General features: G+C 42.4%; 1 protein-coding gene across 5 annotated transcripts in view; it reads left to right on the plus strand.

Annotated features, from left to right (window-relative positions):
• LOC134351808 (arf-GAP with SH3 domain, ANK repeat and PH domain-containing protein 1-like) overlaps window positions 1–23,921 on the plus strand; it is a 729,826-nt gene that overhangs the window by 535,592 nt on the left and 170,313 nt on the right. For all 5 annotated transcript variants that reach the window (XM_063058512.1, XM_063058513.1, XM_063058511.1 and 2 more), the window contains exons 14-15: window positions 12,503–12,590; window positions 16,512–16,560. In XM_063058512.1, coding sequence (XP_062914582.1) covers window positions 12,503–12,590; window positions 16,512–16,560 — 137 coding nt within the window. The remainder of the gene's footprint in view (window positions 1–12,502; window positions 12,591–16,511; window positions 16,561–23,921) is intronic.

Consider the following 23,921-nt stretch of genomic DNA (forward strand, 5'->3'; position numbering starts at 1 on the left):
GAAGCCTTTTTAGGACCGAGATGAGGAAAAACTTCTTCACACAGAGAGTGGTGAATCTGTGGAATTCTCTGCCACAGGAAACAGTTGAGGCCAGTTCATTGGCTATATTTAAGAAGGAGTTAGATATGGCCCTTGTGGCTAAAGGTATCGGGGGGTATGGAGAGAAGGCACGTACAGGGTTCTGAGTTGGATGAACAGCCATGATCGTACTGAATGTCGGTGCAGGCTCGAAGGGCCGAATGGCCTACTCCACCTATTTTCTAGGTTTCTATGTTTACCCCTCGAACAGCACCCCAGTAAGAAACACCAGGCCATTGTCTCCCACACCACCATCAGCCTTATTGACTCTGGGGATCTCCCATCCACTGCCACCAACCTCATAGTTTCCTGCACCTCCTGTTTCTACCTCCTACCCCAAATCCACAAAACCGCTTGTCCAGGTAGACCTATTGTTTCAGCTTGTTCCTGCCCTACTGAACTCATATCTGCATACCGCAGCTTTTTTAACACCCCAGGTTCAGTCCCCTCCCACCTACATCTGTGACATCTCACACTCTTGATCTTTTCAAGGATTTCAGGTTCCCTGGCCTCCATCATCTTATTTTTACTATGGATGTCCAGTCCCTATACACATCCATCCCCCACCAGAAAGGCCTCAATGCTCTCCATTTCTTTCTGGACCCCGGACCCAATCAGTTCACCTCCAGCACCACTCTCTTCCGTCTATCGGAACTTGTCCACACTCTAAATAATTTCTCGTTTGGGTCCTCCCACTCCCTTCAAACAAAAGGGGTAGCCATGGGCACTTGCATGGGACACAGCTATGCCTGCCTGTTTGTCAGCTACGTGGAACAGTCTGTGTTCCAAGCCTACACTGGTGACCATCCCGTACTTTTCCTACGTTACATTGACAACTGTATTGGTGTTGCTTCCTGCACCCGTACTGAACTCATCAATTTCAACCAGTTGTCCTTCAACTTCCACCATGCCCTCAAATTCACCTGGTCCATTTCCAACACTTCCTTTTCTCGATCTCACTGTCTCTATATCCGGAGACAGTTTATCCATCGATGTCTATTATAAACCAATGGACTCTCATAGCTACCTGGACTATACCTTGTCCCACCCTGCTACTTGTAAAAATGCCATCCCTTTCTCTCGATTCCACAGTCTCTGCCGTATCTGCTCTCAGGATGAGGCTTTACATTCTAGAACGAAGGTGTCCTCCTTTTTCATAGAAAGAGGCTTCTCTTCCTTCACCATCAACACTGTCCTCAACTGCATCTCTTCCATTTCACACACATCTGCTCTCACCCCATCCACCCGCCACACTACCAGGGATAGGGTTCCTGTAGTCCTCACCTTCCACCCCTGCAGCCTCCGAGTCCAGCACATAACTCTCTGAAACATCCACCACCTCCAACTGGATCCCACCGCCAAACCCATCTTTCCCTCACCCCACTTTCTGCTTTCTGCAGGGATTGATCCCTTTGTGACTCGTTGTCTGTTCTTCCCTCCCCACTGATACATCCTTGCAAGTGGAAGAAGTGCTACAATTGCCCCTACAGCTTTTCCTTCACTACTATTCAGGGCCCCAAACAGTCCTTCCAGGTGAGGCGACACTTCATCTGTGAGTCTGTTGTGGTTATATACTGTGTTTGGTGCTCCCAGTGTGGCCTCATGTATATCGGTGAAACTCAATGCAGATTGTGAGATCGCTTCGCCGAGGATCTATGCTCCGTCTGCCAGAACAAGTGGGATCTCCCAGTGGCCACCCATTTTAATTCCACTTCCTCTTCCCATTCTGATATGGCCATCCATGGCCTCCTCCACTGTCAGAATAAGGCCACACTTAAGTTGGAGGAGCAACACTGTATATTCCGTTTGGGTAGCCTCCAACCCGATGACATGAACCTTGATTTCTCAAACTTACAGTAACGTCTCTCCCCCCCCCCGCCCCCACTTCACCATTTCCCATCCCCTTGTCCTTCTGTCATATTATCCCTCCCTCTGGTGCTCCCCGCCTTTCTTTTCTTTCACCAATTAACTTCCTACCTCTCTGCTTCATCCCTCCCCCTCCAAGTTTCACCTATTGCCTGGCATTTCTATCTCCCCTCCGCCCCACCGTTCAAATCTATTCCTCAACTTTTTTTCTCTAGTCATGCCAAATGATTTTGACCTGAAACGTCTATTGTACTTTTTTCCATAGATGCTGCCTGGCCTGCTGAGTTCCTCCAGCATTTTGTGTGTGTTGCTCAGATTTCCAGCATCTGCAGATTTTAGAAACATAGAAAACCTACAGCACAATACAGGCCCTTTGGCCCTCAAAGCTGTGCCGAACATGTCCCTACCTTAGAAATTACTAGGCTGACACATAGCCCTCTATTTTTCTAAGCTCCATGTACCTATCTAAAAGTCTCTTAAAAGACCCTATCGTATCCGCCTCCACCACCTTTGCTGGCAGCCTATTCCATGCACTCACCACGCTGAGTAAAAAATTTACCCCTGACATCTCCTCTGTATTTACTCCCCAGCACCTTAAACCTGTGTCCTCTTGTGGCAACCATTTCAACCCTTGGAAAAAGCCTCTGACTATCCACACAATCAATACCTCTCTTCATCTTATACACCTCTATCAGGTCACCTCTCATCCTCCGTCGCTCCAAGGAGAAAAGGTCGAGTTCACTCAACCTGTTTTCACAAGTCATGCTTCCCAATCCAGGCAACATCCTTGTAAATCTCCTCTGCACCCTTTCTATGGCTTCCACATCCTTCCTGTAGTGAGGCGACCAGAACTGAGCACAGTACTCCAAGTGGGGTCTGACTGGGGTCTGACCAGAGTCCGATGTAGCTGCAGCATTACCTCTGGGCTCCTAAATTCAATTCCACGATTGATGAAGGCCAATACACCATATGCCTTCTTAACCACAGAGTCAACCTGCACAGCTGCTTTGAGCGTCCCATGGACTCGGACCCCAAGATCCCTCTGATCCTCCACACAGCCAAGAGTCTTACCATTAATACTATATTCTGCCATTGTATTTGACCTACCAAAATGAACCACTTCACACTTACCTGGGTTGAACTCCATCTGCCACTTCTCAGCCCAGTTTTGCATCCTATCCATGTCCCACTGTAACCTCTGACAGCCCTCCACACTATTCACACGTCCTCCAACATTTGCGTCATCAGCAAACTTACTAGCCCATCACTCCACTTCCTCATCCGGGTCATTTATAAAAATCATGAAGAGCAAGGATCCCAGAACAGATCCCTGAGGCACTCCACTGGTGACCGCCCTCCATGCAGAATATGACCCATCTACAACCGCTCCTTGCCTTCTGTGGGCAAGCCAGTTCTGGATCCACAAAGCAATGCCTCCTTACTTTCTCAATAAGCCTTGCATGGGGTACCTTATCAAATGCCTTGCTAAAATCCATATACACTACACCTCCTGCTCTTTCTTCATCTATGTGTTTAGTCACATCCTCAATAAATTCAATCAGGCTCGTAAGGCACGATCTGCCCTTGACAAAGCCATGCTGACTATTCCTAATCATATTATACCTCTCCAAATGTTCATAAATCCTGTCTCTGAGGATCTTCTCCATCAGCTTACCAACCACTGAAGTAAGACTCACTGGTGTATAATTTCCTGGGCTATCTCTACTCCCTTTCTTGAATAAAGGAACAGCATCTGGTACCTTCCAATCCTCCGAAACCTCTCCCATCCCATTGATGATTCAAAGATCATTGACAGTGGCTCAGCAAACTCCTTCCTCACCTCCCACAGTAGCCTGGGGTACATCTCATCTGGTCCCGGTGACTTATCCAACTTGATGCTTTCCAAACACTCCAGCACATCTTCTTTCTTAATATCCACATGCTCAAGCTTTTCAGTCTGCTGCAAGTCATCACTACAATCACCAAGATCCTTTTCCGTAGTGAATACTGAAGTTAAGTATTCATTAAGTACCTCTGCTATTTCCTCCGGTTCCATACACACTTTCCCACTGTCACACTTGATAGGTCCTATTCTTTCACGTTTTATCCTCTTGCTCTTCACATACTTGTAGAGTGCCTTGGGGTTTTCCTTAATCCTCCCTGCCAAGGCTTTGTCATGGCCCCTTCTGGCTCTCCTAATTTCCATTTTAAGCTTCCTGTTTGGCTTATAATCTTCTAGGTCTCTAACATTACCTAGCTCTCTGAACCTTTTGTAAGCTTTTCTTTTCTTCTTGACTAGATTTATTACAGCCTTTGTACACTACAGTTCCTGTACCCTACCATAACTTCCCTGTCTCATTGGATTGTACCTGTGCAGGACTCCACACAAATATCCCCTGAACATTTGCCACATTTCTTTTGTACTTTTGCCTGAGAACATCTATTCCCAATTTAAGTTTCCAATTTCCTGCCTGATAGCCTCATAATTTCCCTTACTTCAATTAAACACTTTCCTAACTTGTCTGTTCCTATCCCTCTCCAATGCTATGGTAAAGGAAGTAGAATTGTGATCACTATCTCCAAAATGCTCTCCCACTGAGATATCTGACACCTGACCAGGTTCATTTCCTAATACGAAATCAACTTATCTCTTGTTTGTCTTTAATCTAATTCTTCTTTCTATCCATGACCATGATTATGCTTGGCAAATATTTCTACAGAATTGGTTTGCCATTGCTGCCTTCTGGGCAGTGTATTCACTAGATGGGTGACCAAGCCATTTTCAATACTCTTCAGAGATTTCCTTGTGTCAGTGGTCTCATAACCAGGAGTTGTGATATGTACCAGCTGCTCATATGATCATCCACCACCTGCTCCCATGGCTTCACCTAACCCTGATCCTGAGGGGGAGGTGGTGAGAGTTGCTAAGCAGGTGCTACACCTTACCCAAAGGTGACCTGCAGGCTAACAGAGGGAACGAACACTTACACCCCCTCAGACCTGTCCTCAACTGGCCACCCAGAGTGTATATTAAATATTGAAAAAGAATCTAATTACCAACCAAGTCAAAAATAGCAATTTTGGACTTTACTCCTTAATTTAATCGAATGGGTAACATATGTTGTGTAATTTTTATAATGCAATGAGAATTTACATTAAAAAATTCTATCATCAGTAAAACGTTGTCCAGTGCGTTTTGCAGTAGAGTGACGGATACAGTATAACATATATGATCTTCCATTTGACGTATTTTCACATTTGGAAAAGTGCATGGAAGTCCAAGACAAGCTGAAGTTTAGGCATAAGAATGTGCTAGGAACTGGTATTGCTATGTAAGTAGCTCTGAACATTTTACTGATGTGTTCAGATTGGTTAACAGAAGCAAGCTAGCATGAGAGAGCCAGCTGTTCTCCATGATTCATTAGCTCCAGGTAGGATTGATCCCAGCTGTTGAGTCTGCTACTAACTTCATGGATGACTAAATATTTGTTATGACATAAGTTTATAAATTACGACAGGGATGTGCTTCTGTTAGCTAATCTGAATACATTATTGCAGTGTTCAGAGCTACACAAAGAGTACTAGTGTGCTATTGTCTTGGTCCCGAATTCTAATCAATCACAGATACGTACCTACACCAGTACTTGGAAAGGCAGACTCGTACTGTGCACTGCTACATAGGGACCTTGGTGTGAGCTCCTGCCTGATGAAGGGTCTCGACCCAAAAAGTTGACTGCTTATCTCCCTTCTGGCTCTATACTCAATTTTTGCCTCTTATAATCTTGTACACAATGAGAAAAGGTTTTTTTATTACAAATAGTGAAATGCAACATCTTTTCAAACTATCAACAAAGATAATCTTTGAAAGGTTGAGCGTTTTGGCTATAGCACCTTAGAAAAGAAACAACACCTGGGGCAAAGAAACAATGCGAATTCACCAGGATATCGCAGAGCCTGAAGCATTAAATGATTTATGTTGCATAAACTTGATTTTGTTTCCCTCATGTTCTGTAAGAAGTAGGATGCAAGTATATTGTATTTTGTTTAGCCATCTTTGACGACTATAATGATGGACTAATCAAATTCATGAATGATCATGAATTTGAAGGCACAACTATCTACAGAGGGTTCTAGGCCTGGTTAAGATTATAATGATAGGTCAGGTCAAGATCATAAAATAAGGACAGAAATAAACTACTCGGCCTCCTTATGTTTGCCCCACCATTCAATATGATCTTGCTTGATCTAAGCTTGCCTGAGCTCTTCAATGCTAGTTTTCCATAACTCACAATGATTAATCTTTCAAATATTTAATATAAATTGTTCTAATCTGGCCTCTGCTACCCTTAGAGAATTTCAGAGATTCACTACCCTCTGAGAAAAACTTCTATGCTGATGCCCATAGCCATGAAGTGCTTTGAGAGACTTGTACTGTCACACGTTAAGGCTATAATCCCACCTGATCTGGACAAACACCATTTTGCCTACCAGGCAAACCACTCCACAGTGGATGCAATCACAACAGCCCTCCATATTGCTCTGACTCACTTAGAGGAACCGAACGCTTATGTGAGGATGTTTTTTGTGGACTTCAGTTCTGCATTTAACACAGTCATTCCCCCATAAACTGGTCAGCAAACTGAACACTCTTAGCCTTGGTTCCTTGGTACCTGTGCTCATGGGTCATGGACTTTCTCACAAACCAACCACAGCAAGTCAGAATTGGTAAGCACACCTCCACCACCCTCATCTTAAAAATAGGCACCCCACAGGGCTGTGTGCTGAGCCCTATGCTCTACACTCTCTTCACACATGACTGCACCCCCATCTACACCTCCAACTCCATAACTAAATTTGCGGGTGATACCACAGTGGTTGGCATGATCTCAGACGAGGATGAAACAGCCTACAGGCTTGAGATGGATCATCTGACCGAGTGGTGTAAGGACAACAATCTGGTCTTTAACACTTCTAAAACAAAAGAGATGATCATTGACTTCAGGAGATCAAAGGACAGAGTATACTCCCCCCTGGAGAGGTAGTGAAAAGTGTGGAAAACCTAAAGTTCCTTGGAGTTATGTTGTCAAAACAGTTGACATGGACCACCAACACCTCGCTGCTTGTAAAAAAAAAAGCACAACAGAGACTCTTCTTCCTCAGAAAGCTGAAACAGGCCAAACTCCCACAAAAGCTGTTGCTTAACTTCTACAGAACCACAATTGAAACCATCCTGACTAACAGCGCCACAGTGTGGTATGCCAGCTGCACAGCCGCTAAGCGACCAGATCTGCATCACGTGGTGAAGGCGGCCCAGCGAATTGTCAGGATGGAGCCCCCAGGATTGGACACCATCTATTCCTGCAGACTCAGGAGGGAAGCAATCAGCATAATCGGAGACACCACACACCCCAGCCACTCCCTGTTTGACCCGCTGCCGTCCAGCAAAAGGTTCAGGACACTAAAAGCCAGAACAAATAGACTGAGGAACAGCTTCTATCCCAGATCTGCGGCCTCCATCACACCACTCCCATAACAATGAATGAAATTGTGAGCACACACATGCACACACAAGGACTCAAATACTTGCACTAACGGCGCTTTGTGCATTACTGTGATATTCTGGTGCTGTTGCAATTTATTTTCTGCTACTTATCTATTTAATACTGTTTTTCTATTACTGTCTTCTTGTTATCTACCGCTTTATTTAATTGCCTGAGAGGAAGCCAAACAGAGTTTCATTGTAACTATGTGAAATGACAATAAAGATCATCGTCATAGTCATAGTCATAGTCATACTTTATTAATCCCGGGGGAAAAAGATCATTCAATTCAATTCAATTTTAAATGACTGACCCCTTGTAGGGACGTCCCCTTGTTTGTGACTCTCCCACTATTGAATACATCTCAACATCTACCCTGTTAAATGCCACCTGAAGCTTGCATGTTTGAATAAGGTCACCCTCATTCTTCTGAACTTCAGGGAATGCAAATCCAAACTATCTAGACTTTCTTGATAGGATAATGCTTCCAGGAATTAGCTTAGTGAATTTCCTTTGGACTGCCTCCGATTCTATTGGAACTTTTTCTAGGTATGGGGACCAAAATTGCACAGTATTCCAGGTGTGGCCTCACCAATACCTTGAACAACTGCGTAACAAAACCTCCTATGATTAAGCTCCAACTTAAAATTTAGAACAATACATCACTGTACAAGCCTTTCGGCCCATAACGTTGTGCCAACCTTTTAACCTACTCTAAGATCAATCTAACTCTTCCCCCCTACATAGACTACTATATTTCTCTCATCCAAGAGTTTCTTAAATGTCCATAATGCATCTGCCTGAAGCAACATCCCTGGCACCCACTAATCTGTGTAGAAAAAAGAAACAACTTGCCTCTCATATGCCCCCTATACTTTCCTTCAATCATCTTAAAATGATGCCATCTCATATCAGCCATTTTTGTCCTAGGAAATATTCTTTGGCCATCCACTGGATCTATCATGTTGTACACCTCCATCAAGTTATTTCTCATCCCCCTTCGCCCGAGCTGGTTCATCCCATCCTTATAGGCTCTGTAATCCAGGTAGCATCTTGGTAAATCTCCTCTGCACCTCTCTAAGGCTTCCATATCCTTCCTATAATGGGGCAAACAGTTTGAAAAAGTGTGGTCTAGCCAGGGTTTTATGGAGGTGTAAAATCACCACGTGGTTCTTGAACTCAATTTCTCTTCGCCCCCTCCCCCCCAAACTAATGAATGCCAACACACGGATTCTTAATAACTCTATCAACTTGTGCGACAACTTTGAGGGATCTGTGGATTTGAAACCAAAGTCCGCACTGTTCCTCCACACTGCTAAGAATCCTGCCATTAACGCTGTTTGCATTTAACATCTTTCCAATAAAGACCAAGATGCCATTTTTCTTTTCAACTATTTGGTGGACCTGCCTGCTGCCCTTTTGTAAATTTTACATTATTTTGGATTTATTCCCACCACTGTCTGTAAGGAGTTTGTTACATTTCTCTTTTGACCATGTGGGTTTCCTCCTGGTACACCAGTTTCTTCCCACAATTGAAAGGCGTAATGTTAGGGTTAGTAAGTGTGGGCATGTTACATAGGTGCCAGAACCCTAGCAACACTTGCGGGCTGCATCCAGCACATCCTCAGACTGTTGGTTGTTGATGTCAATGGCGCATTTCACTGTGCTTGATATACATGCACCAAATAATTAAAACTAAGATAACCTATTTTCAACATAATTAACATATTTTCACAGAAAGTTTTTTATAATCCTGTTTGAACACAATAGGAATATTTATATTCCTTAATAGAAATATTTATGGTGGTTACATTTAAAGTGCATCAGTGCAGAAAGATTTTGTGATAAATGCTTGTTTAGCATATTTGCTGCTGGGTTCTGCACATTATCACCTTCGGAGAAGATATCTGTGAAAAAGAGATTTGTTTTAAAGATGCATACAAATATTTCCTGTCCAAAATTTTCTACAAGTTTCATTCCTTTTTTCTTATTTTCTTTATTTTATTGTAAACTTCAGAGGATTTCGAAGCCTGGTATGTCACTTCAGGGTAGGGAGAGTATTCTCAATCTCTAATAATTGCCCTTCTCTCTCCCTCTTAGCAGCGGATTCATATGAAATTATATACCCACGAATTACAACTTTTACTATCTCCTGGAGTGTGGAATCTGACACCTCGCCATTATGTTAATTTCTATAAAATCTTTTAATCTGGTGGTGATATATTCTATAAATTTCTTATTGGCGAGTAGGGAGGGGTTAAAACACCAGGAATAGATTTGTTTGGAAAGGGAAAGATTTAGCGACATTGTCAAGGGGCTATGGTCAGAAATTAATCTATTATGATATTTTGTATTGGTAACACGAGATATTAAATGAGAATCAACTAAAAAATAATCTATTCTACTATAAGATTTGTGAACGTGAGAATAATAAGAATAATCCTTGTCGGTGGGATGTTGAAATCGCCAAATATCTACTAAATTCCTAGATCTAATCAAATTATTTAGGACCTGCACTGACACAATATTTGAGGGTAGGCGGGAGGACAATCTATCTAAATATGGGTCCAGGTAGCATTTCAAGTCACCACCGATTATTATATTTGAACTACTGGCATCCGGAAGTAAATCAAAAACTTTCCTAAAAAAATTTGGCTCGTCTGTGTTTGGACCATAAATATTAAGAAAGGTAGTGGAAACGAATTAATGGTGCCAGAGATCATAATAAACCTGCCAAGAGGATCTGTGGTCATGGAAGTAAGTTGAAATGGAGTATTTTTCCTAAAGAGGATAGCCACACCACGAGCATGAGAAGTAAATGGTGACTGGTAAACCTGTGATATCCAGCTAGACCTCAATCTGCTTTGCTCAGTTACTTTGATATGGGTTTCCTGTAGAAAAATCACATCTGCAGATAGAGATTTGAGATGTCTAAAAACTTTATCCCTCTTAACAACATGACCAAGGCCCTTAACATTCCACGAGACTATTGTAATATCTTTACCACCCCCCCAGCTGTGTTCCACCGCAAGGCCTCTGCATATGAGAATAAAAAAGAGATTATTAGAGTTGACCACAAGCGTAGTAAACAATGCAAAATAACTGGCAGCCTCATAAGGACACAACATACACAAAAAAAAGCATGTCTGAGCTATAAACGAAAACAACACACACCCTAACCCACCCCACTTCATGTCTCCCTAAACCAGACACACAGTTCCCCATTTCCATCCCAAAAGGAGCTGCTGGGCAGATAACTAACATTATACAATCATCACAAACCCCCTCTCTGAGAAAATTTATAACACAAGTTATATAATACCGTTAAACAAATGCTATTAGGGCTGGGGAGAGTTATCCAGTATCCACACCTGAAGCTGAACATTCATGACACCAACTCAAATTTAACCCTTATAATAACAAAAATATTTAGAACATTCTCTGCAATTAAATCCCAGTGCGGCATACAGCATTGCAAAACTACATATAACAAGCAAGTCCCTCCCCATATCCCAACATGGAAACTGGCACAAATGTAAGCTGAATAAGCAGTGTCAATATGTCTACTCCCTTTTTCATACATCATTCCTTTCCAAGAATTGTGCTGCTTCTGTTGGGTCGTCATATACTTCAGCCGCTCTTCCATCTTGATGATAAATATAGAGCCTAGCTGGATACCACAGGGTGTGCTTGCTTCCTCCATCGCGCAGAGTTTGCAGTACATCACGAAAGGCACGACGTTGAGTCATCACCTCTTTAGTATAGTCCGGGAAGATTAAGACCTTATTTCCCTTGTACTCCATGGGTTGTAGTCTGCTGCGGTGCAGGATCAGCTCTTTCACTGGAAAGTGATGGATACGTGCCAAGATGGTGCGCTGTTTCCCGCTGGCAGCCGGCTTTGGATAGAGAGAGCGATGTGTGTGATCAACTTTAACCGGATACGGGAAATGCTCTTCCCCGAGCAACTTGGGAATCGGTCCGGAAACAAATTCAGTAGGTTTACCATCCTCCTCACCCTTTTGTATCCCTACAATCTTAATGTCATGTCTCCGGGAACGAGCCTCTAAGTCATGCACTTTAGCTTTAAGCTGGCTATTTTGTCTCATTAGCTCTGAATACTTAACTTCAAGCTCTTGCACGTGTGTTTCAAGTTCACTGGTGGTTAGTTCTTGATTAGCCACACGGGCTTGTAAGTCAGCCTGTGAGGCCACAAGTGCCTTAAACTTGGTCTCAAAAACATCAAATCGGTCGTTAATGCTGCGCAGAACTGACTGAGAAATCTCCTGACCTAATTCCTTGTACATGGTGTAAGTTTTATCCGGCGGTATCTCAGGTGCGGAGAAGCTCTTCACCGACCCATTGTTAGCACTAACTTCGGTAGTTTGGCAGTCGGCGGTCTTGGCTTTATTTGCCTTTGGCGTTGTCAAACTTTTCCAGACACTTAGTTTAGACATACACTGTTGGCCTATGAATGAATAAAACACGATATCATGGTAATTTTATCGAGGCCTCGGAGAGGAGCACTGACCAAACACGTCTAATCCATACGCATGCGCACTAGCACCCCTCCTTTTTTTCTTACTTTCTTAACAGATATAATACTTATTTATATATATGTGCAAACTTTTTCTTATAAGTTTAAAATTCTATTTGCAAGCTTAGACAACCAAGTTTGTTACTAAAGATCTTGTGAACTACTTAGTCGAAATTCTAGTTTAGTCAAGAATTTATTATGTGGGTCAATCAGAATAAGGCATGCCCAGAAAATTCCTTTTGAAATGTCTGGGACTTGTGAATTGTTTAAAAAAAACTTTAAAATGAAGTAAAAAACATTAGAGCTAAAAACAAAGATTAAATTAAACTTTTATAAAAAATGTACCAAAACCTACTTCATTTCAGTTTGCAAACTTCAATCAGATTGGCTTGTGAATCCTAAACGTCTAACCACATTGCTTGCAGAAATGTTCACCTGAACCATTATGATACCTTGTGTTTTCTAATATATTTTGTATCTTTAGACCAACAGGCAGCCAGCGAGACTAAATTTACTGACATGCCAGGTGAAGCCCACTGCAGATGAGAAAAAGTGTTTTGACTTAATATCACGTATGTTTTTTGTTATTTATTGGCTTGAATAATTTGATGTCTTGCAATTTCCAATTGGTTTAAACTTTCTATACAGATTTGCACAGAGTATTTTAATGAAATTTATATTTATCCTATTTACAAGTAAATATTTTGGTGTTTTGATGATCATCATTCTTTGTACACCTTGCTTTGTTGTTCAGAAAGAAATGAGATTCAGCATCAGATCCTATTAGCGAAAATAATGTCAGCATCCTCTCCCAAGCCAATATCTCCAGTACTGAAACTTTAACCTTGATCAACCAGATCCAGTAAACATGTCCACACCCTAACCCTAAAGCAAGAACACTACCTGGAGATCCCTTGCAACAAGAGAGTTCCAAGAGGATAGGGAAAATGTTTCAAGGACATTCTCAAAGTTCTCTTGAGAAAAGTATCATCATCACTGACCCAAAAGAATCCCTGGTCTGCACTACTCGAATAGGACAATGAGCATCCAGGAAGACACTGAGTGTCTTGTGGCTCAGAAATAAGAGCATGTGAGGCAAAGTACAAATAAACGAACAAATAATATCCTAAACCACTCTCTATTTGCCTTGACATTGACAGAATCTGTGCATCCCCTTAGCATATCATCACCTACACAGTATTCAGATATTGAACGGAAGCAGGAAGCCTTGAATCAGGTTTAATATCACTGACATATGTCGTGGGTTTTGTTGTTTAGCAGCAGCAGTACAGTGCAATACATTAAAAAAAACTTGTTACAATAAATAATATATAAAAAAGTAGCTCAAAAAGGAGCCAGAAGTGAGGTAGTGTTCATTGGTGCATGTTCCGTTTAGAAATCAGATAGCAGAGGGGAAGAAGCTGTTCCTAAAACACTGAGTGTGTGTCTTTAGGCTCCTGTATTACCACCTTAATGGTAATAATGAGAAGAGGGCATGTCCTAAATGATGAGCGTCCTTAATAAAGAATGCCGCCCATTGAAGATATCCTCGATGATGGTGAGGCTAGTGCCCAGGATGAAGTTGTTGGTCCTTACAACCCTCTGCAACTTTTTCTCATCTTGTTCATTGGTACCTCTGTACCATGTACCAAACAGTGATGCAATCAATCAGAACGTTCTCCATGGTACATCTGGTGACATACCAAATCTCCTCAAACTCCGAATGAAATATAGGTGCTGGTGTGCCTTTTTGTAATTAACTTCACAAATATGTTGGGATCAGGATACATAAAATTACTAAAGTACTGTGCAAAAGTCTTCGGTACCCTAGCCGTGTATATGTGCCTAAAACCGTTGCACGGTACTTAAGTAATTTTATGTATTGCACTGTACTTCCGAGAAAAGAAAATCATGACATTTGTGAGTAATGATAAACCTTATTCTAATATGGGTCTCGATTATGGACTGAGAGTTAGAAGGGGTCAGGGAGAGGGCAGTCATGGTTGGGAAAAGGAGGAGAGTGGAGGGAACATGAAGCACCAGAAAGTCATTCTATAATGATCGATAACTAATTGTTTGGAATCAAATGACCTCGCCTGGTGTCTGAGGGCTGGGTCTGTCTGCACCTGCACCATCCCCCGCCCCTGACACTCCTTCTCTGCCACCCGTCCCATACCCCTCTTGTGGCAGTCCATCCTTGCTATTCCAAACATCCTTTGCCTCTGCCAGACTTAACAGGCTGGCTGTCCACTCCACGTTGACAAATACCACACTAAGCAAATGTCTTGGTCACCCTAGCTATATATATGTGCCTGAGGTTTTTGCACAGTACTGTAGGTTTTCAGAGATGGTGACACCCATGAACTTGAAACTACTCATCCTTTATGCTACTGATCCCTCAATGAGGATTGGTGTGTGTTCTTCTGACTTTCCTTTTCCTTTCCATTAGTTCCTTGGTGTTACTGACCTTCAGTGAAGGTGGTTGTTGTGACACCATTCAACTAGCTGATCTATCTCACTCTTCTACATCGCCACGTCACCACCTGAGATTCTGCTGACAACAGTTGTGTCATTGGCAAATTTATAGATGGCACCTGAGCTGTGCCGAGCCGTAGTCATGAGTGTAGAGTAGAGCAGAGGGCTAAGCATGCATCCTTGAGATGTACCTGTGTTGATTGTCAGCAAGGAGGAGATATTATTTTCAATCTGAACTAAGAATCAAACCCTCAAGTACAAAGATTAAGTGCATTATCTTAGATCCATGTCTTTTTCAGACAAGCTCCAATGAAAGCACCCACATGTTTTTTTTGAATAACAGATTCCAAAAAATTTTGTATGTTAATTTGAACTGATTTAACTTGTGTAAGGGATTGCTGATGGTATGTCTGTACCTAATAATTATGCACTGGGTCAGATCTAATTTTGAAGTTAACAAATCATACAATTTTAGATTATTTATGACACAAAAGGAGGCCTATCTGTCCTTGTCCATTTCTAGAAAGTTACCCAATGCCTTCACACCATTCAGCACCACGTCTGTAGCACTTATGGTCATAGTTCATTGTGTGCCCAGATATGTTTGAAATATGCTGATTTATGTCTCTACCATCCTTTAGGACAATGAATAATGTTACTTTTATACTTGTCTGAAATTTACCATTAAACTTGGTCTCTTGTTCTCACATTATTTGGATATAATTATTATTATTTGGATATCTTTAGTAAACTCCTTGCAATGTGATTTTTTTCTTATTTTTATCCTTTAGCTTAGCCCGCAAGAATAAACATTCTATATAACATCTCTTCTCACACCCATGATTGCTTCTGTAAACAATATTGCCACCACCAATCTTACCCTGCTTCCTTTTTAAATGCAATCACTATCTCTCTTGAAAATTCTGTAATCCAAAATATTAACCTGTTTTTACCCGTCTTCAGCTCAGCTGCCATATTCAGAGTTTTCCTTGCATTTGCTATGAAGCACAGCCATGTCTGCCTTCCAGTATTTCTTTCTTGTTTTATTAATTTCATTTCTAGCTTTGCTTCTCTCCCTTCTGAATCTGGGTTTAGCTTCCTCTTCTTTGCCATAGAACAGTGCAGTCACCTAGTTGAGGATTTCCTCCTCAATTACAGAACAAGTTATTATTGGCTTTCCACTTTGCCATTCTTGGAACGGCTCTTAAGATCCTTTCCAGACAATATTCCTTCCTTTAACTATCTGGCACTCCAAGATTACAGATCTCGGGCCAAGTGAATAGGCAAGTAAAATACAAGAGTTTAAAATAGTTTCCTGAATCTTTCACTTCGTAGCAGTTGAGTTGTGGGAAGGTGGATTTCATGATCCAAAACTTTAAAATTCTCAATACAATTGATTCCCCTCAAATAGTTTACCCTTTAATTATGTTATCTATTGCAGCAAACAACCTGGAATGAAAGATTACAGCTCACTGTTTAAGTTTTCATGTTGTAACCCAGTTGAAATGTTGAGGCTACGATTTTAGATATTTCAAAGATAAAACAATATGTAGTAGGAACTAATCTAAAAATAACTATTCATTTATGTAAAAATGCACACTTCAGTGGTAAAATTTAAGCTAAGTATCAACTTTGAGATCCGAGTTTTGTAACACCCAACTAGGAACTGATTTGAAGGAATGAAGGATGTACTTCCATGAATTAAACATGTATATCCATACTGATGTATACATGGCCAACATCTTGAATTTATTCCCAAGATAAAATGGAGAAACAATTGAGTCTGATAAGTCCCTTAATTATGCATTAATGTGGGAAGCTGCATTATTAAGTTCAATTTCTCTCCTGAGTAAGTGAACAAAATATGACATTCCTATCTTGACTGCGTTACACTTGAAGAATTAAGAAAACTTCTGCATCTGCTTTCTGAGTGCCTGGTAAACTGTTTATCAAATAATTATTTTTATCATTTTTATTAAGCTATTTTATTCATGCTGTATACTTCCCTCTCTTCATAGACAACAGAACCTATCATTTTCAAGCAGATGATGAGCTGGAATGTCAAGTGTAAGTTCCTCTAAGACAACAGTCTTAATATATATTACCATATGAAATTGATATAATTGTACAATATTGGACAGAGTAATTGAGAACTGTTTTAAACACGGTGGCATAAATCAATCGCAATTCAATGTAATCCTCTTCAGCCCAATCACCCGTTATTCTGGAGCACAGTTAATGAAGTTGTGCTATTTCATGGCACAAATACCTTGTTTGAGTGCTGAGAATCCTTTCCATTCACACTTCAATTTAACCGTGCCTTTATGTAAAAATGCACATGCTGAGTGGTAAAAAATTCACTTTAAAAGCAGAGTTCCACGTAATTTCAAAATTCTGTTTTCAAAGAGAACATTTTTAAAAATTATCACTCTGAAGCAAGTATTGAACTTCAAGTTATTGATTTATGGAGGAAGCAACATTGCTGTCCAAATCTTTTACCTGCAGCTCTAATATTCTGACCAGATCATTCAAAAGTTTTTAAACTATTAATTATTAGTAGTTTATATATGTAGTTTAACAATGTAATACTTTATTATTAATAGCTTATAGCTGGGTGGTCAAGCACAGTTCCAATGCCATTTTCAAGTTTGCTGACAGCACTGTCATAGGCTGAATTTAAAGTGGTGATGAATCAGCATATAGGAGGGAAAATGAAAATCTTGCTGAGTGGTGTCATAACAACAATTTCTTATCCAATATCAGTAATGTAAAGGAGCTGGTTATTGACTTCAGGAGAAGGAAACCAAGGATTCATGAGCCAGTCCTCATCAGGGGATCAGAGGTGGAGAGGGTTGGCACCTTTAAATTCCTCCATGTTATTACTTTGGAGTACCTTCCCCATCATTGAGCACATCAACACTTTATCTTTGTCGCAGGAAAGCAGCATCCATCATCAGGGACCCCCACCACCCAGAACATGCTCTCTTCTCGCTGCTGCCCATCAGGAAGAAGGTACTGGAGCCTCAGGACTCACACCACCAAGTTGAGGGACAGTTATTACCCCTCAGTCAAAGGGGATAACTTCACTTGGCCCATCATTGAAATGTTCTCACAACCTGTAGACTCACTTTCAAGGATTCTTCATTTCCTGTTCTTGATGTTTATTGCTTATTTATTATTTATTATTATTGTTATTGTGACGCTCCGAGGTCGTAGACTACCTTGGTCTTAATGTTGCGACGCAGAAGGGCTCTTAGCCATTGTCCCGAATTGATGATGCCTTGGACTGTATTGCGGGTTTGACCTGATTCAGCTCTCTTGATCTCTGCAGTGGCTATTGGCAGGTCGTACTGGCCCTGGAAGCCCATGGCACAAATACCTTGTTCGAGTGCTGAGAACCCCAAGCCTGGCTTCACCATTGGTCACATGTGGCACTTCCGAGTAATGCTGTTTGGCTATTTGGCCTCCAGAGACTGATGGAAAGGGTGCTGGCTCACATTCTGCGGAGTTGCTGTGTCATCTATTTGGACGATCTGCTGCACGCCATTGTTTTTGATGATCCTCTGTGGAACCTGCAAGAGGTTTTTACTGCCATTTGCTAGGCAAACCTATGCCAGACGGAAGTTCCTGGGGCACGTAATGAGTGCGGAAGGAGTGGCGACAAACCTTGAGAAGGTGGCGGTGATCAAGGAATGGCCCACCCCCATCAACGTCTCCGAACTTTGCAGCTTCCTGGAGCTGGCATCATGCTACCACTGGTTTATTAAGGACTTTGCCACCATCGGCATTTCCCTGCACCAGCTCACCAAGAAGGGCTCTTTGCTCATACTGACATCTGCGCTGCAACCATTGACCAGCTCCAAGCTGCACTCACAAGGTCTTGGCGCCCTGATCCAGCATGCCCCTTCATTGATGATGTAGGTGCCAGCAACAGGGGGCTCAGTACTTTGCTGTCAGAGGAGAGGACCAAGTAGAACGCACTATGGTGTACTTTATCCGCACCCTGAGCTGCCCTGAACAGAACTATTGTGTCAACCATTGGGAGCACTTGGCCATGTTCCAGGCCTTCTGCTACTTCTGCCTCTACTTTTTCAGCGAACAGCACCTGCTTCGCATGGACCATGCATCACTGACCGGTCTAGAGCTTCTTCAATCCTGATGGGCAGCTGGTGAGGAGTCTGGATGCTCTCTGGGATGACGATTTCGAGATACAGCGCTGCGCCGGAAGGCACCAAAGTAATGCTGACTCCCTCTCTCGCCGTCCCTGCGAGGCTACCAATTGTAGCTGCTGGTAGACCTCCCCACCATTGACCACCAGCAGCTGGGCAGCAAGCAGGAGAGTGATCCTGTGCTAGCCTGGGTGAGGGGATGGCTGAGCATGGGACAGTCGCTGAAATGGGTAGTGGTCTCTGCTCTGGATCTAGGGACCAATGGCCTATACTCTTAGTGGAGCACAATGGAGGTGCACAATGCTTGCTGTTCCTGTGGAGGTAATTTTCAGACTTTGACAGACATTTCCTGCAGCTGGTGATGCCCCAGGGGCTCCATGCCACGGCCGGTGCACAGACTGGCCGGCTATTTGGGGCTTGCAAAGACATTGGGCAAGTTGCACAAACACTTCTGTTGGCCTGGGTGCAGGCAGGATGTGGAGCTGCTCGTGCGCTACTGCAATGGTTGCATGTCGCAGAAGCGGCTGGGCCATCAGTCTAGTGCGCCAATGCAGCAGTCCCCAATGCAGCATGTAGGGTTACACACCTTGGGCCCTTTCCCCCACACCTACGCCAGGAACACTATGTACTCGTGACCACGGATTACTTAAACAAGTGGCCAGAGGTGTATGTGGTCCTGGACCAGAGCACTATCAACACCACTGAGAGAATCGTGGAGGAGTTCTTCTGCCATTTTGACAGCCCTGAGGAACTCCACAATGACCAGGGGTGGAACTTTGAGGCACAGGTGTTTGGCGAAGTCTGTAGGTAGCTGGGAATCACCAAACTGCAGACCACCCCCATTCATCCCCTCAAAGTAATGGGCTGATGGAATGTTTTATCCGCACCCGGGCTACACAGCTTGCCATCCTTGTCAGCCAGCACCAGCACGATTGGGATCACCACCTACCCCTAGTGTTGCAGGCATACCGGATAGCAGTTCAGGAGAGCACCAGGTGTACGCCGGCTGTGCTCGTGTTTGGGCAGGAGCTGCACACACCAGTGGATGTGTTTGCCCCCTGGCCCCACCCCCCAGCCCTGAGCCAGAGATTTCTGGGGAGGCCAGGTTGGAGTACTGGCAGCACCTCAAGGGGTGCCTGTGAATGTTCACAATGTGGCTCAGCAGAACCAAAGTGCAGGTAGTGGCCACCAAAGACAGGCATATAATGCCTACAGCCGCGGCAGAACTTTACTGTGGGGGACCGAGTCTTGGATCTACTGCCCCACCCAGAAGAAGGGACTATCCCCCAAGCTTGGAGGCCACTCGAAGGGGCCGCTTGACTGCATTTCCAATGTGGTATACTGGATAGGGCTGCCTGAGCAGCAGAAGGCAGTCGTGCTGCACCAGGGCCTTGGCCACCCCGACCCAGGGGGCTGAGGAAGAAGGTGACACTCCAGGTGCCCTGCCTCTTGGCTCACCAAGCAGTGCCTCCCCTGGGGTTGCCAGAGATGTCTGTCCCCTCGGGTAGGGGGCACTGTGGCACTCTGGGGGAGTGGTCGTAAGCTCGCCCCAACATTCCTAGCGGCTAGTGCTACTTAGTGTTCTTGTTTTAAAATGCATTCGTGGTGTGTGTGTGTGTTCGGTAGAATTATGGTGAGATGTTCAAGTTCATTTATTTTAGCTTGGGTTATACAATTGCTCGCTTTTGTGTTTGTGTGTAACAGGGGTGTGTAATAATCACCTCCCCTGTCTCTATGTGACTGAGTTGGCTCTCACCAAGCAATTGTGCTCTGTCTGTTATTGTGCTTGTTGCAATAAAAACGGCAGTTGAGTTAAACAAGCTTTTCTCATCTGTCGTCATCGATGAAATACCTACCACATTATTATTTATTTTTGTATTTGCACAGTTTTTTGTCTTTTATACACTGGTTGAACGCCCAAGTTGGTGTGGTCGTTCACTGATTATATTATATTTATTATTTTGTTATGGATTTATTACGTATACCCCAAGAAAATGAATCTCAGGGTTGTATATGATGACATATATGTATTTAGATAATTAATTTATTTTGAACTTTGAACTTTATAGCTAATCATTGCTTCACTTGTTTATGGACAAATCTAATATATCTTTTAATGGTGATTAGATTATATAATGTTACATTATTATTTATTATACATTGTATAATGTAATGGTGATCATTATGTTGAATAGGTAGCTATGTATTGTGAATGCCAGTTTCTAAAATGTCTGAAAGCTAATTTACAATCAACAATTATTTCTATACTTTTAACAATCTTAAACAAAAACAACTTGATTGAAGTATTTTGCAAACATTTCTTATTACCCTAAGAGGAAGATATTGGGAAGAGTGATCAAATATTGGTCATAAGGACAATCTTTGTAGGGGCAGGAGGTGTTTGGGAAGTGGAAAGTATGCTTGCTACCCGTGGTGGAATGAAGTAAGTGGTAACGCAAAACAAACCAAAGTTCAAGAAGGGTGTTGTGGGGAAAATTTGGAAATAACACGCTTGCAGGGCTAGAAGAGATCAGAGATGGAATTATGTAAGACCCCAACAGGTTAAAAAAAGAAGCTGTGAGAAGAAAACTTTAGATTTAATTTTTAACTTTCATCAAGCCAAGCAGAACTTGCTGTGCCTGATTAGGTTCAGCCACTCGGCATTCAAGATGAGATAGTATATTGAATTAAACATTGGCTTTGTGGGAGAAGCCAGAGAGTAGTGGTAGATGGTTGTCTCTCTGACTGGAGGCCTGTGACTAGTGGAGTGCCACAGGGGTCGGTGCTGGGTCCGTTTTTGTTTGTCATCTATATCAATGATGTGTATGATAATGTGGTTAATTGGATCAACAAACTTGCAGAAAGCACTAAGATTGGGGGACAGCAAAGAAGGCTATTGTGGCTTGCAGTGGAATCTGGACCAGCAGGAAAAATGGGCTGAAAAATGGCAGTAGGAATTTAATGTGGATAAGTGCAAGGCATTGCAATTTGGTAAGGCCAACCAGAGCAGGTCTTACACATTGAATGATAGGGCACTGGGGAGTGCAGTAGAACAAAGGGATCTGGGAATATAGCTCCGTACTTCATTGGAAATGGTGTCACAGGTAGATAGAGTTATAAAGAAACTGGCCTTCATAAGTAAAAGTATTGAGTACAGGAGATGTAATGGTATGTTGAAGTTGTTTAAGACATTGTTGAGGCCTAATTTGAAGTATTGTGTGAAGTTCTGGTCACCTACCTACAAGAAAGATGTCAATAAGTTTGAAAGAGTGCAGATAAATTTTCAAGGATGTTGCTGGGTCTGGAGAACCTGAGTTATAATGAAAGATTGAATAGGTTAGGGCTTTATTCCTTGGAATGTAGAAGATTGAGAGGAGACTTAATAGAGATATACAAAATTATGAGGGGTATAGATAGTGTAAATGCAAGCAGGCTTTTTCTGCTGAGATTGGGTGGGGCTAGAAGTCATGGGTTAAGGGTGAAAGGTGAAAAGTCTAGGGGGAACATAAGGAAAAATTTCTTCACTCAGAGGGTGATGAGAGTGTGAAATACGCTGCTAGCCAAGTGGTGCATGCGAGCTCAATTTCAACATTTTAGAGAAGTTTGGATAGGTACATGGATATTAGGAATATAGAACGCTATGGTCGCAGTGCAGGTTGATGGGAGTAGGCAGATTAAATAGTTTGGCATGGACTAGATGTACTGAGAGGCTGTTTCTGTGCTGTACTTTTCTATGACTCTTTGACTCTAGTATACTGGCAGCAAAGGTTTGAGGTTATGTTTTTGTAAGGTTGACTGAAAGACCACTGGTAGTCAAATCTGAAGAAAACAAAAGATTGGATAAATATTGTATTGACCAATTAATAAAAGTAAGCTCACAGGGGAGAAGTTGTTGTAGAATTGTAAGTATTCAATCTTAGTGCTGTAGGTATATGGGTCTGAATCTCTCCTTGTGGTTGAAAAGTATACTGAAGTTACAGCAGTCAAGATTAGTTTTGAGGAAAGTGGCTGAGAAGAGAAATGGATTATGGAATTATATGGATGAGTATGATCTGTCATCCTTTTGTTCAACTGAAGTATATTTACTTGATTGAGGTAAGCTGTCTAATAGCAAAGAAAGTTCATGAGAGAATTTTAATATTTGTATATAGAGACTGACCCTGTATCTGTAATCGTGTTTCCAAAAGGAAGTAGGGAACATAGAATATTACAGCACAGCCCATTGGCCAACAATGCTGAGCTAATCTGTTAACCTACGTCAAGATGGAGCATATAGGTCTGTATTCACTGGAATTTAGAAGAATGCATGGGGATCTCATTGAAACCTAGTGAATGTTGAAAGGACTGGATAAAGTGGATGTGAAGAGGATGTTTCCTATGGTGGAGGTATCCAGAACTGGAGGGCACAGCCTCAAAATTGAGGAGCAACCTTTAGAACAGAAGTAAGGAGGCATTTTTTTTTAGCCAAAGAGCAGTAAACCTGTGGAATGCTCTGCCACAGATTGCAGTGAAGGCCATGTCCATGCATATATTTAAGGCGGAAGTTGATCGCTTCTGGATTGGTCAGGGTATTAAAGGTTATGGCGAGAAGGCAGATGTATGGCATTGAGTGGGATCCAGGATCAGCCATGATGAAATGACGAAACAGAGTCAATGGGCTGAATGGCCTAATTCTGCTCCCATGTCTTATGGCCTTAAGATCAATCTAACCATTCCCTCCTATGTAGCTTTCCATTTTTCTATCATCTGTATACCTATCTAAGAGACTCTTAAATGTTCTTAATGTATCTACACTTTAGTTCTTGCATTCCACACACTCACCCTTCTGTGTTTTTGAAAAAACTTACCTCTGACATATCCCTGCCTCCCCCCCCACCCCATATTTTCCTCTAACCACCTCAAAATTTAATATAATTACACGGTAGCCTTATACAAAAAGTCAGAAGGCATGGGATCCAGGGAAGTTTGGCCAGGTGGATTCAGAATTGACTTGCCTGCAGAAGGCAGAGGGTCGTGGTGGAGGGAGTACATTCGGATTGGAGGGTTGTGACTAGTGGTGTCCCACAAGGATCGGTTCTGGGACCTCTACTTTTTGTGATTTTTATTAACGACCTGGATGTTGGGGTAGAAGGGTGGGTTGGGAAGTTTGCAGACGACACAAAGGTTGGTGGTGGTATAGATAGTGTAGAGGATTGTCGAAGGTTGCAGAGAGACATTGATAGGTTGCAGAAGTGATCTGGGGGTACATGTCCACAGATC

This window comes from Mobula hypostoma, chromosome 9, assembly GCF_963921235.1.
Source record: "Mobula hypostoma chromosome 9, sMobHyp1.1, whole genome shotgun sequence".
In the NCBI taxonomy this organism is placed as follows: domain Eukaryota; kingdom Metazoa; phylum Chordata; class Chondrichthyes; order Myliobatiformes; family Myliobatidae; genus Mobula; species Mobula hypostoma.